The sequence below is a fragment of the Pithys albifrons genome, chromosome 8 (genome assembly GCF_047495875.1).
Source record: "Pithys albifrons albifrons isolate INPA30051 chromosome 8, PitAlb_v1, whole genome shotgun sequence".
Taxonomy (NCBI): Eukaryota; Metazoa; Chordata; class Aves; order Passeriformes; family Thamnophilidae; genus Pithys; species Pithys albifrons.
This window is the reverse complement of record NC_092465.1, coordinates 35,203,617-35,215,834: the sequence shown is the minus strand read 5'-3', so window position 1 is coordinate 35,215,834 and position 12,218 is coordinate 35,203,617. Positions and strand designations below refer to the sequence as shown.

The 12,218-nt window shown below is 46.8% G+C and overlaps 1 protein-coding gene across 7 annotated transcripts in view; it reads left to right on the top strand.

Annotated features, from left to right (window-relative positions):
- COL6A3 (collagen type VI alpha 3 chain) overlaps positions 1 to 12,218 on the top strand; it is a 55,254-nt gene that overhangs the window by 27,996 nt on the left and 15,040 nt on the right. For all 7 annotated transcript variants that reach the window (XM_071561757.1, XM_071561756.1, XM_071561755.1 and 4 more), the window contains 17 exons: positions 348 to 950; positions 2,865 to 3,211; positions 3,676 to 3,754; positions 4,090 to 4,235; positions 5,657 to 5,749; positions 6,155 to 6,208; positions 7,039 to 7,110; positions 8,023 to 8,049; positions 8,152 to 8,196; positions 8,303 to 8,356; positions 8,520 to 8,582; positions 8,966 to 9,031; positions 9,668 to 9,721; positions 10,476 to 10,511; positions 11,036 to 11,098; positions 11,362 to 11,424; positions 12,077 to 12,139. In XM_071561757.1, the coding sequence (XP_071417858.1) occupies positions 348 to 950; positions 2,865 to 3,211; positions 3,676 to 3,754; positions 4,090 to 4,235; positions 5,657 to 5,749; positions 6,155 to 6,208; positions 7,039 to 7,110; positions 8,023 to 8,049; positions 8,152 to 8,196; positions 8,303 to 8,356; positions 8,520 to 8,582; positions 8,966 to 9,031; positions 9,668 to 9,721; positions 10,476 to 10,511; positions 11,036 to 11,098; positions 11,362 to 11,424; positions 12,077 to 12,139 (1,928 nt within the window). The remainder of the gene's footprint in view (positions 1 to 347; positions 951 to 2,864; positions 3,212 to 3,675; positions 3,755 to 4,089; positions 4,236 to 5,656; positions 5,750 to 6,154; positions 6,209 to 7,038; positions 7,111 to 8,022; positions 8,050 to 8,151; positions 8,197 to 8,302; positions 8,357 to 8,519; positions 8,583 to 8,965; positions 9,032 to 9,667; positions 9,722 to 10,475; positions 10,512 to 11,035; positions 11,099 to 11,361; positions 11,425 to 12,076; positions 12,140 to 12,218) is intronic.

Genomic DNA, 12,218 nt, shown 5'->3' with positions numbered 1-12,218 from the left:
TGAAAATGATTCCATAGTAACACCTTTTGATTCCCATTCCTTTAGTTGCATTGATTAAAAGAACACTTTGAAATAGATTTTTTTGAGCAAAGGAAAGAGTGGAATTAAATTTGAACAGAGATGAAGGTGTCTATCAAAAAACAAGTAATACTGTATGAAGTGTTACATGAAGCCTTTCTTCTTGTGGCAATGTAAAGTCCTGCTATGGGTTGATGAAACTAAAATGGTAGAAAGGAGAGAGAAACTTTACTTTGCAAAGTGCTGCTTCAAACAGCGCTAAGCAATTTAAATATTATAGATGCTGCCAACAATTGTTAACAACTCTGTTTTCTTTGTCATATTTTCAGGAGGTAAAAAGCAGGCTGACATTGTGTTTTTGCTGGATGGCTCCATCAATCTGGGGAGAGATAACTTCCAAGAAGTTCTCCAGTTTGTCTACTCTGTGGTGGATGCCATTTATAGAGATGGTGACTCTATCCAGGTAGGACTGGCCCAGTACAACTCAGATGTCACCGATGAGTTTTTCCTCAAGGATTACTCCACCAAACCTCAGATTTTAGATGCCATCAACAAAGTCATCTACAAAGGTGGGCGAGTAGCAAACACCGGTGCAGCCATCAGGCATATCCAGGACAGACACTTTGTGAAGGAGGCTGGCAGCCGGATTGACCAGAGGGTGCCCCAGATTGCCTTCATCGTCACGGGTGGGAGGTCTACGGATGATGCGCCAAGAGCCTCCCAGGAAATCGCACAGAAAGGTGTGAAGGTGTTCGCGGTCGGCGTGAGAAACATTGACCTGAAGGAGGTCAGCATGTTGGCCAGCGAGAGTGCCATGAGCTTCAGAGCATCCACAGCCCAGGAGCTGTCTGAGCTCAACGAGCAGGTCCTGGTCACGCTGGAAGCCGCTATGGAAGAGAAACTGTGCCCAGCAGCGACGGATGTGACAAGAGGTAAGCACAATTCTTTCATAAGGTGCTAAGGTCATTCTCAAGGGTGGCTTTAAATATCAAAAAGTGTTTTGATGGACTTATCTATTCTACTCTTGTGCTTTGCCTGTAGCCTGAGCTGAAGCGTGGGCTCATTCCTCCTTCATGAGTGTAGTGGAGGACTGCAAACCTTTGGTACAAGAGCTGCCTGTTTGTGTGTGACTGACTGGTGTAACATCACCACAGAGGTGCCATCATTGTGCAATTAATTCCTGATATGATAATCAGGCACTAAATCACTGGTCTCCTATCACTGTCTTGGAGGGACTTCTTTATTTAGCTGCCTTTGGACTAAGTCTCACAACTTTACTCCCAGATGTGTAGGGACGTGGTAACCGTATTATCTTAACAGACAAGCTTGTTTAGTGCCAAAATGCTGGTCCTTGTTTTGCCCTCAGTGTTTATTACCAGCTCACTGGACTTCTTGGGCATTCAGACATACGTGGTGTGCTGGGAATCATAGACTCCTAGAATTCTAGAATGGTTTGGGTTGGAAGGGATCCCAAAGATGATGTAGGTCCAACATCCCTGTTACAGGGCACCTTCTGCTAGACCAGGTTCCTCCAAGTCCCATCCAGCCTGGCCTTGAACAGTTCCGGGTATACCTGGGAACCTGTGCCACTGCCTCACCAGGAAAAATTTATTCCCAATATCTCATTTAACCTTGCCCTTTGTCAGTGGAAAGCCATTCCCCCTTGTTCTAGTCCCTGTCTAGCTCTCTCATAACCCCTTTAGACACTGGAGTGGAAAAAAACTTCTCTTGCCAGAATATCCAGGGTTCTCACTGGATCTCTTGACAAGTATCTTGAGGAAAAGCTGGTGCATGAGTGGTTGCTGGTTAAGGTAGAATTGCCTTAAGAAGGAATCCCATGATTCCGCTACTTCAGAAGCCAGGCAGGGGAATTGTGGTGAGTAAGTGAGCTGGTATTGCTGTTGGATCAGACTCCCAGCAGCTGGTTTTACTTACAGCATTGCAGCCAGTCCTACTCCCAGCACAACTGACCATGGCTCAGCCCTCTGGCTTTGAGCAGAGGCGTCTCCTGAACCTCTGGAGGAGCTGGAAAGCTGCAGCAGCCCTAGCTGAGAATGAAACTTGAGTGCGGGAAAATGCAAACTGCTGCTGGTGGTAACCATGAGTGCTCTCCTAGTGCAACCCCAGTGGGATTAATATCATGAGAACTCCAACACCTCCATGTTTGAAAGCTTATGTAGAAGAAGGTGTTAAATCCTGAGAAAAGGCATCCAGCAGCCTGATCTCCCTGTGCTCCAGACCAATGGGCAGCTTGATGGCTGCAGGGTGAGTCCATGCCCACACTGAATATTCCAGCAGAAGGGCAGACTGTGCATCATCTTGTTAGCTTGGGCTGAGCATCTTCAAATCCTACTTCTGCCCTAATTCTCAGGTATCCTGTATAAATCCTAGCTACATCTTTCAGGAATTTGGGATCAGTTACCTGGTTGTCACCTTGCTCTGCGTCCCTGAGACTGCAGGACTGTCACTTCAAGCAAGGGCAAAGAGTATATGCACACTATGCAAGTACTGACAGATTTTCCTGCAGTGGAAGGAAAGGACCAGTCTTGGCTGCCTGGTGAAAATGAAAATTTCTCATAGACTTGCTTTAGCCAGTTCCTCTCAGTGAAAAAAAAAATATTAGAAAAAGGGGGGGGGGAAAAGAAAATTAAAAAAAGCAATTTTTTCCAGGTTATCATTACCATGATGAAAGGAAATAGAAGGCACTTGTGTACCAAGTGGTGGCAGTAATTGCTGCAGAATGTCTTCACTAATGACTAAAAGAGTAACTAAAAAAGCCATTACTTGAAAAATAATCATCATATTGCTCAACAATGCTCTTCTCTTTCTCTGATTTTCCCTTTCAGATTGTGACTTAGATGTGATAATTGGCTTCGATGTCACGGATGTTGGGCCTGGCCAAAATATATTCACTTCCCAGAGAGGTCTGGAGTCCAGAGTGGAGTCAGTGCTGAACAGAATAACGCAGATGCAGAAGATCAGCTGCAGTGGCGACCGGGAACCAAACGTCAGGGTGGCCATCATGGCCCAGGCTCAGGGGGGCCCCGTGGAGGGGCTGGACTTCTCCGAGTACCAGCCGGAGCTGTTCGAGAGGTTCCGGGACATGCGCGGCCGTGGGCCCTTCGTCCTCACTGCAGACACGCTGAGGTCCTACCTGAGCAAGTTCAGGGCCTCGCCCTCTGGCAGCGCCAAGGTGAGTCCAGTCCAGGGCCAATGGCATGGTGTTGGCCAGGGAAGCTGGTCCTGATGTATTAAAGAAAAAGCAACTGGAAACTCATAATGATTTTTTAAAATATTATCCATTACATAAGTAAATTTATTCACTACAAATTTGATCACTTAAATCCTACCTGTTTCCTCTACTCTCACTTCATTGTCAAGGTCCTGTCCCAACAATTGATGAGCATTGCTGCAGCCAGTGCCCACAACCACTGCTTGGCTGCAAACTATTGCTCTCCAGATAGTTCCCTGATCATGCTCTAGCAATAACACCTGCAGGAACCTGGCACAGGAATGCCTGGATAAAACATGGCCTGGAAAAGGCGTAGCAGTTCCCCCTTCTCCTCTCAGATGAAGTGTTGCTTGGAAAAATGCCCTTCAGGTTGCACTTTGATTGTGCTTCTGAAACTTTCTGACATAAACTTACTTCTCTCCCAGGTCATAATCCATTTCACTGATGGTGCAGACGACTCAATAAATCAGCTGGAGGCTGTTTCTTCTACTTTGCATGCAGAAGGTAACCTTTTTTACTCTTCAAGGCACTGATTATAGTTCATGTTAACATGCAGCCCATTTTACCACTGTATCTCATGAATCCACTGGCTTTTGGGAATAAGGAATAAGGATTTCATGAATTCTCCAGGCACTTCCCTTCTTCACTGCCTTCCTGTAGCATTTAGCTGCCTGCTGCTACCTAAACATGGGGGTAACTTGCACTGAATGTGCCTTGTCAAATAAGCACCTTTTGTAATCAAAGAGGTGGATAAGGATGTGTCATCAGAGGGAAGGGCATGCAGGCTCTGCAGAGCACCTTGCCCCATCCCAAAGCCCCTTCTGCTTCCCTCCCCTCAGGTGTCAGCGCACTCATCTTTGTCGGGCTGGACCGAGTGAGCAACTTTGACAGAGTGATGCAGCTGGAGTTTGGTCGTGGGTTCACCTACAACAGACCACTCAGGGTTAATCTGCTGGACTTGGATTTCGAGCTGGCAGAGCAGCTCGTAAGTACCTTGGCACAGGCAGCTCTGCCTTGTAATGCTGGAGGAAAGCCCATGGCTGGATCATCCACAGGGCTGAACCATGGCTGTTACACCCTCCTGGCTCTGCTCCTCTCCCCTCCCTACCTCACGTCAGCCCTTTTTACAGATGTCACAAGTTAAGGGCAGATCATGGTGCTGCCTGGTATTGTACCACTCCTGGAGAAACCCTACTCCAGAAAAGGCATTAGGTCAAGAGGGATGGGATAAGACACCATCGAAAGCAGCCAAGCCAAAAACCCGCCTCTGCCTGTATTTATACTGTTGGGTTTTGTAGCCTTAGGGTAATGCCCTGCTGTGCCTGGCCAGTGCTAAGGCTCTCGCAGAAGCTTTCTAGGTTTTTTTTTCCCAGAGCTGATTCTGTTTAGTTAGTTTCTACTTAATATTTATGTAATAGGAAAAAGCAAACAAACAGTAAGTCACTGTATTTCAGACATGCTTTTAACAGACAAAGGAGTTATCCTTTAAGGACCCCCAACCCATTCTATGATTCTTTTTTCTTCATAGATTTACTATCCTCCCATATATATAGTCCCTTTAGAGTCTGTTACATTTTTTGCTCTCAACCTTGGAATGTCCAGTTCCTCCCAAATTCTCATCTGCTACCAGCATGGTTGAGCTACTTTTCAAGTAGATTTAATAAGATTGGGCTTAACCACTGATCCCTGTGGGTAACCTTGTTGGGCCCTTCTCACACATCAAAGTGCAGTCACTTGGGAGCCAGCTTTGGGTTTGGGGATAAAAACTGGTTGTCAGCCCATCCCCAAGTAATTCAGCCTAGGAAAATCCTCCCAAAATGTAAATGTGCAAAGCTGGCAGGAAACACTTGCAGCCAGCAATGTACTTGGCAAAGAAAGTGATTTCTTTTTTTCTTTCTGCTGGATGATGCAAAAACAAGCTGTGATTTCTCTGAGTCCACATTTGTCTTGTAAGTTTTTTTTCTTCTGTTTTACTGTGTGCTCAAATTGTTCTCAGCCTGTGGGTTGCTGTTGAGCTGCTCACTGCTAGGACTTTCTCATGGCTTATTCCACAGCCTGGATTGGTTTCTTTGGAGATGAGATTTCTTTCTTCAGCTACAGGTGCTGCTCTAGGGACTGATCTTCTGCTAAATGCACTCTACAGATTCTGCCTTGTGCAGTCCCCATTAAAACCCTTCCCTCTGACACCCAAAATACAGTGTTTGCTTCTGCTTCCTAGCCATGTAACCTAACCAGTCTGCCAACACACACCTCCTTCTCGTGCTGCTGGAGGTGTTTCAAGGCAGAGAGTGTCCAAAAAGCTTCTGGATCAATGTTATACTTGTCACAGGAGCAGTTCCACAGCCTTGCAGGAGTTATGGCGCTGGGGTTGCATCTTCATGTTGTGTCATGTGTTATTTACTGCAGGACAACATTGCAGAGAGGGTGTGCTGCAAGGTCCCATGCAAGTGCTCAGGACAGAGAGGAGACAGAGGTGTGCCAGGTCCCATAGGACCAAAGGTAGGTCACTTCATCTGGGCATCAAAGGTCCTTGTGCAAGGGAACCAGGTGGTGATGGGTGGGTGATGTGCAGATTGTAGTGGGGAGATGTTAATGGGGAGATCATCTTCATTCCTCTCATCCTAAAACTGACCCTGGGCCATGCACAGAGGTTGAGACCTGCTCTTCTTCCCTTTCCTCTCAGCCTCTGTGTTGTAAAACATCCAAGAGGGCAGAGATGAGTGGATGGATGGAGGAGGTGAAGCATCTTGTGAAACGATTTAGGGGACATGAAAAGGACATGGTTTCCCTCATTAACTTCTTTGCACAGATGACCAAGCAATGCTTTGTGCAAATGTAGGGAAATCCTGAATATCCATCACAAAACTCTGAAAGAAATGCATAATCTCCTCTGTTGCCTTCCAGGGTGTCACAGGTGATCTTGGCTATGGAGGTTATCCTGGTGATGAAGGAGGACCGGTGAGTGATGCCCTGCTCAAATGGGGACCTCCCCATAGCTAAGCACTTAGAAACTTTTCCACTGAGTATTTTCTGCTGGGGATGTGGCTGTGGATTAGAAGAGACAAAAAGCAGAACTTTGAGTTTCCCCGCCTGGTAGCCTGAGTAGCAACTCAGTTCCAGCTGCTCCTGGGGTAGTCAGTAAGGAGCTTCTTGAGAGCTGGAGAGAAGGATGATGGGGGGAAGAATTCCCAGTACTTGATGTGACCCAGGTCTGTGCTGTTTCTCCAAGGCAAATAAAATCTCCAGCTTCATCCAAGCTGCAGCCTGTGCCAAAGTATTCCTGCACCTGAAAGATTTGAGTTAGTCCAAGAATGGAACCAAAAGGACTGTTTCTATCCATTATGTGGCAGACTACATGAGGCCCATGACTGCTTCCTCCCAGCTCTTCATGAATCCCACATTATCCCAGTCATAAACAAACCCCACACGTCATTCCCAGCAGGCAAAGTTGAGGCCAATAGCACAGGCAGAGTCGAAACACTGTGGTGAGACCCTGCAGTGTTTTCCTGGGGCTTGAAGGTCGGGATGGGAATAGATGTCTAGGCAGAGCTCTGCAGGTTTTATCTTATTTTATTTTTGAAAGAGAACTTTCAGAAAGCTCTTTCATAGCTGAGGGTTTGGGAAGGATGCTGAACATGAGAAATGCTGTGGGGTGGTGATCGTGGGGTGATCAGACAGAATCTCATGTTCCATTTGCTCCTGTGCCTCCAGGCTGTCTCCTGTGGAGGTGCCACACAAACATGCTTAGCAGGCAAACTGATCACTGGTTTTCCCCCTTTGTGCAACAGGGTGAGCGTGGACCACCAGGTGTGAATGGGACACAAGGTTTCCAGGGATGCCCTGGGCACAGAGGAACAAAGGTATGTGTGGCACCAGCCTGCACAGAGCAGGCCCGGAGTTGTGTCTAGGGGTCCATAAAGGGCAACTCCTGCTGCTTTAGGAGGCCATACAACAGCTGCCATGTCCACTCAAGTGGTCGTGTCAACCTGGCCAAGCACCAAGGCTTTCATCAGGAGTTGTGGCTTTAGTGCTGCTGTGAAGAACAGAAGGGCAGCACAGAGTCCCAGGCCCAGTCCACAGAGAAGGCTGATCTATTTTCTGCAGTCTGGCTCAGAGAAAAAGATTTGGGAAGAGATGGATCTGTTCTTAACACCAAAATGTGGCTCAGAGCTGAGACAGTGTGTTGATGGAAATCTGCTGTTGGGGAGGAGGGAGACAAGCAAGCTATGGCTGCAGCTTTAAAGAGCATCCCTGAGCTAATGGTGCAGGACAGCAGCCAGAAAAGGTGATGAAACATATAGTATTTATGGGAATTATTCAGTGAAGTTAAGGGGATGTTTCCTACCATTTGCTCCAACCACAGGATCCTCTGGCAGGGAGAAGAGGAATTCATGAACCAAGCCTGTTAGTTGCAGCTGAGATAGTCTCTTTAAAAATCTGTTTAGCCTTGTCAAAGGCACCAGGACTGACTCTGGATTAATATAAAAAGGGGTGTAGAGAGAAAAAAAAGTCAGTGGAGAAAGAGTTGTGACTGAAGAGTGAGCTAATTTATTGGATAAACTGGATTAACCCCACAATCCACACATTTTATCTTGGCACAAGTCTTGGAGGAGGCAGCTGAAGAAAAAATATTGCCATAAGAGGAATTAGGGAAAGTCTTGCCCTGGTCCTGGCTCTGGGTCTTGCCACCAAGCTCAGCCCTCTTTCTCCACCACTTCCCATGGCAATGAACTGGGCCAAAATGGAGTAACTCCCTTTTCTGATCTCTTTAGGGTTCTCGGGGATTCCCAGGAGAGAAGGTATGGAGCTATTTCCTCATGCCATGGTGGTGAGCATGAGTATGACCCCCCTTCTTTTTCCCCTTTCCCTCAGTGAGAATTTGCCCTTTGCCTCTTTCACAGGGTGAACTGGGAGAAATGGGTCTGGATGGTATCGATGGAGAAGAGGTCAGTCATTTTAATAGCTTTACTCTTCTTAAAAAGATGCTTCAGTGAAGTGTCTAAGAAGCACTTTGGAAGTGGCAAATATTCTAAAATATTCTTCTTTTTTTAGGGAGACAAGGGTTTGCCTGGCTCCTCTGGAGAGAAGGGATACTCTGGCAGAAGGGTAGGCTTTAGTCCCTTTGACAGTGGGGCTACATGATGGTGTAAGGGTGGGTTTGAGCCAGGGGAGAGTGGAAAGTCATCACTCTTCCCTCAGGGGTGAGGGCCTGGGCAGAGATACCTTGGACGTGCAAGAGCTGCTCTCCCAACTCTGCCTCTTCCCACAGGGCGATAAGGGAGTTAAGGGTGAACGAGGAGAGCGTGGTGACCGTGGGCTCCGTGGAGATCCGGTAAATATGCTGAGGCATCTCCTTGACTTTCCACCCACTGCTCCTGGGGGTCATCAGCTCAGGCTTACTAAGTGGTGCTTGACAGTGGCAGGTCCAGTGACAGAGCAGGGACTGGGAGATGACATGTGGGCACCACATGCCTCTTGATACCAACCCACTAATCACTGTTTCACTCTATTAAAATGCCCCTTCCTCCCCTTCTTCAGTATTACTATTTCTCTGTTGAAAAGCTGTGTCTGTCTGAAAACAGCAATAACACTTCATCTAATTTAGTCAAAAAAGAAAAAAAATAAAAGTTGGTTCTGAGCTCTAGCAGAGCAGTTTGATCCCTGATTTTCGTGTCCCACTTACACAGATGTTTCTCATTGCTCTGTTGCTTTTAGGGAGATTCAGGAGCTGATAATACTCAACGGGGCTCCAGAGGCCAAAAGGGTGAAATTGGACCAATGGTAAAATTTTTTTGTTGTCTTGTGTTGTTTTTTGGTTTTTACAGTAGGATGAGACTAAGTAAGAAAAAAGGATGCTGCCAAAAAGGTGCAAATTTCTTAAACTCATTGTGCCTTGTCAGATGGAATGTTTCTTTTTCCCACTAGAAAACGTTGGTTTGCAACGACAGCTTTCTCTGGGAAAATGTCAGTTCAGAAGATGTTTTATGTAAAAAATGCCTTAAAAAATCATTATTTTACAGTACCTTTTCTGATATTTTCACTGAAAACAACTTTGTACATGGAAATTACCTTCATGTGTTTCTTGTGGGTCACATACAAAAGCAGAGAACTGCTTAGATGGTACTAAATCCATACTCCTTGGAAAATTTCAAAACCCATCTGTTTTCAAATCAGCTCAGAATAAAAATTCATCCTAAAATGTCAGAAGACACTTCCCTAATAATGGGAATGTCAAATTGTGCTGGCTCAAAGTTGAAGAAAAGTCTCTGTGAGTTAATAGAAGGATTCCCACCAATGCAGGACTAGTAAGTAACTTGTGTGAGAACATGGAAGGACCCAGTTTTTTTGAGAACTGGACCTATTTTCCCAGTGCCTGCTAATCTCAGGGCTTTCACTTGACTTCTGTTTTTCCCTTAGGGAGAACCAGGACTGCCAGGGCTCAGGGGCCAAGACGGTGGAGTCGGGAGGAAGGTGAGCTGCCAGAGCCCCACTCAGCAGGGGCCAAGCTTAGATCGACAGTGGCTCTTTGCCTCCTGCCTTCCCATGTATTTTGTTTCATGATCATCAGGAATTCAATCTCCAAAAATAACCAAGCAGGGAAAAAACCAACGACTCTAAAGGAAAATGCCTGGGGGCTTCCTGGCTTGTTGTAGAGACTTTAATGGTCTAATCCTGAATTTATTCCCATGCAGGTAACTTGGTGTTCAGATCAGTAGAGCTACACCTGACTTATATATAAGGCCAGGTTGGATGGTGTTTGGAGCAATCTGATCTAGTGGAAGGTGTCCCTGCCTATGGCACTGGGGTTGGAATTAGATCATCTTGAAGGTCCCTTCCAACCCAAGCCATTCTGTGATATGCATCTGCATTTGGCTGCCAGTTGTTTTTAAAAGGCAAAACCAAACTGGAGCTGGTGTGGTTGGAACATTTGGAGATGCATTCCCTGCTCCCATCCCAGGGATTGTTACACTTCTGCATGGCATGCCTGAGGGAGCACCACACCCGTGTGGCAGAGTGCTGGGGGATGTGAGGGGAGAGAAAACATTCCGAAGTTTGATCTGAGAGTGCTGACCATGAGGATTTCTCTCTCCCTCTCCCCTCAGTAGTTTAAACTATTAAAATGTAATTTTGGAATAAGAGAAGCATCTGTACATGGATCTAAAAGCAACAGGGAAATGTGTGCTTACGTAGTCAAGTAACAGACCTCGTTGTTTCTCCGTTCCAGGGTATGACAGGACGAAGGGGACCAATAGGGGTTAAGGTAAGTGCTGATGGGGACACCACCTGGCGCTCCTGTCACACCATGGGCCAGGCAGCCACAGCTCCCACAGACATGTGTCGAGGGATGTCCTTATTCTTCTCTGCCTCCTCTCTCCTCCAAATTTCCCTGCTCCTCTTCCTCAGGCTCATCTTCTTGTGTGTTTCTTGATGCACTGCGTGTGGAACCAGCTGCCTGGGGCTGCCTGTCCTTTGCAGCATCCCCTGGCCAGGTGTTTTGTCTCCCTGTGCTGCTGGAGCAGTGTAACAGGGCCAAAGCATAGAGGAGGTTTATGTCTGTTGGTTGCAGGGGGCAGATTACCCCACCAATGCTGTGCTTATTCTCTGCTATAAGCATATTCTGGAAAAAAGCCAAATCAAGAAAAGGAAAACCAAACAAACCCCCCTGAAATCTCTTCTTTCCTGTTCTTTGTTCAACTGTAAATACCCTGAGATCTCATTCCCCTTTGCATGGTGTTGACCATGTCTTCCCATGTCAACCTGCACTGTCCTGTTTTGTACTTCCAGGGCACCAAGGGCTCACCTGGTCAGGCGGGGCCGGCTGGAGAGCAAGGCATGCGAGGGCCTCAGGTTAGTGAGCTTACAGTTGGGGTTTTTCATCACAACCACTTACCCAAGGAGTCTCATCAGCAAGGACTGTCAGGATCTGGGTACTTTTGGGTGTGCTGTGCCCTGTCTGTACTGCCCTGGGACATCAAGCCTGGTGCAGTCACGCTACCCAAAGTGTGATGTGTTTATAAACCATCCCTCAAGTGCTGTGGCCTTTGCTTTCCCTTGGGATCTCGGTGTGCTTCTGCCCCTGTGTGTTGACAGTCTCTTTTCTCTCCATGCAGGGTCCACCTGGCCAGCTTGGTGCACCAGGCATAAGAGGAGAGCAAGGTGTTCCTGGACCCAGGGTAAACCTTCTGCTTTTCAGAGACTGACCCAACTATATCCTTGTTGAACTAATAAGATTTGGCCAAGGTGTCTTTCCATTCTCTATTCCTTGGGCTCCAACTCTGTTCTACTCCCTTATAACACACTCTTCCAGCATGGTTCTCCTCTCAGCTTCTGCTAAAGGTTTCTTAATCAAGAGTTATGGAAGAGAAAAAGTTAAAGCAGCCACAGGGGTATCAGAACTTCAGTGTTTGGCCCATCATGGTTTGGAATTATAGTTAAAGAACACCTTGAGTGACTAGCAGGGCATCTTCTGTGATGTTTCAGCCTCTGAAGCCAGAGCATGCTTGCTGGGGGCCTCCCATGTATTTATTTCCCTCTCCTACTGCATATTCATGGACATAAAGCTGGATGTATGATTTTTTTCCCCTCCTGTTTTCCCAGGGGGATTCTCTAAGTACAATATAAGTTGCTGCTGACATATGCATTGAACTGAGCTGGACCTCCAGCCCTTCCCAACCATGATTTAGACTTCTGAATTTCCTAAAGTCTTTTGAGAGACATCATCCCTAGTAGTAATACATGATTTCTATGGTCACCTAATCCCTTGGTTTTTGGCACCCACATTTTCTTGGCAAGTTGCCAACGTGCCTTTCCTCATTTCCATTCCAGGCTGGTGGTGGACCTCCAGGAACCCCCGGAGAGCGCGGCAGGATCGGTCCCCTGGGAAGGAAGGTATGTCTTTCTGAGCACTGGCATCAGCAACTAAAACAGCATTGAAAAGCTGCTGGGTTTTTCATGAGTTTAAAAAAGT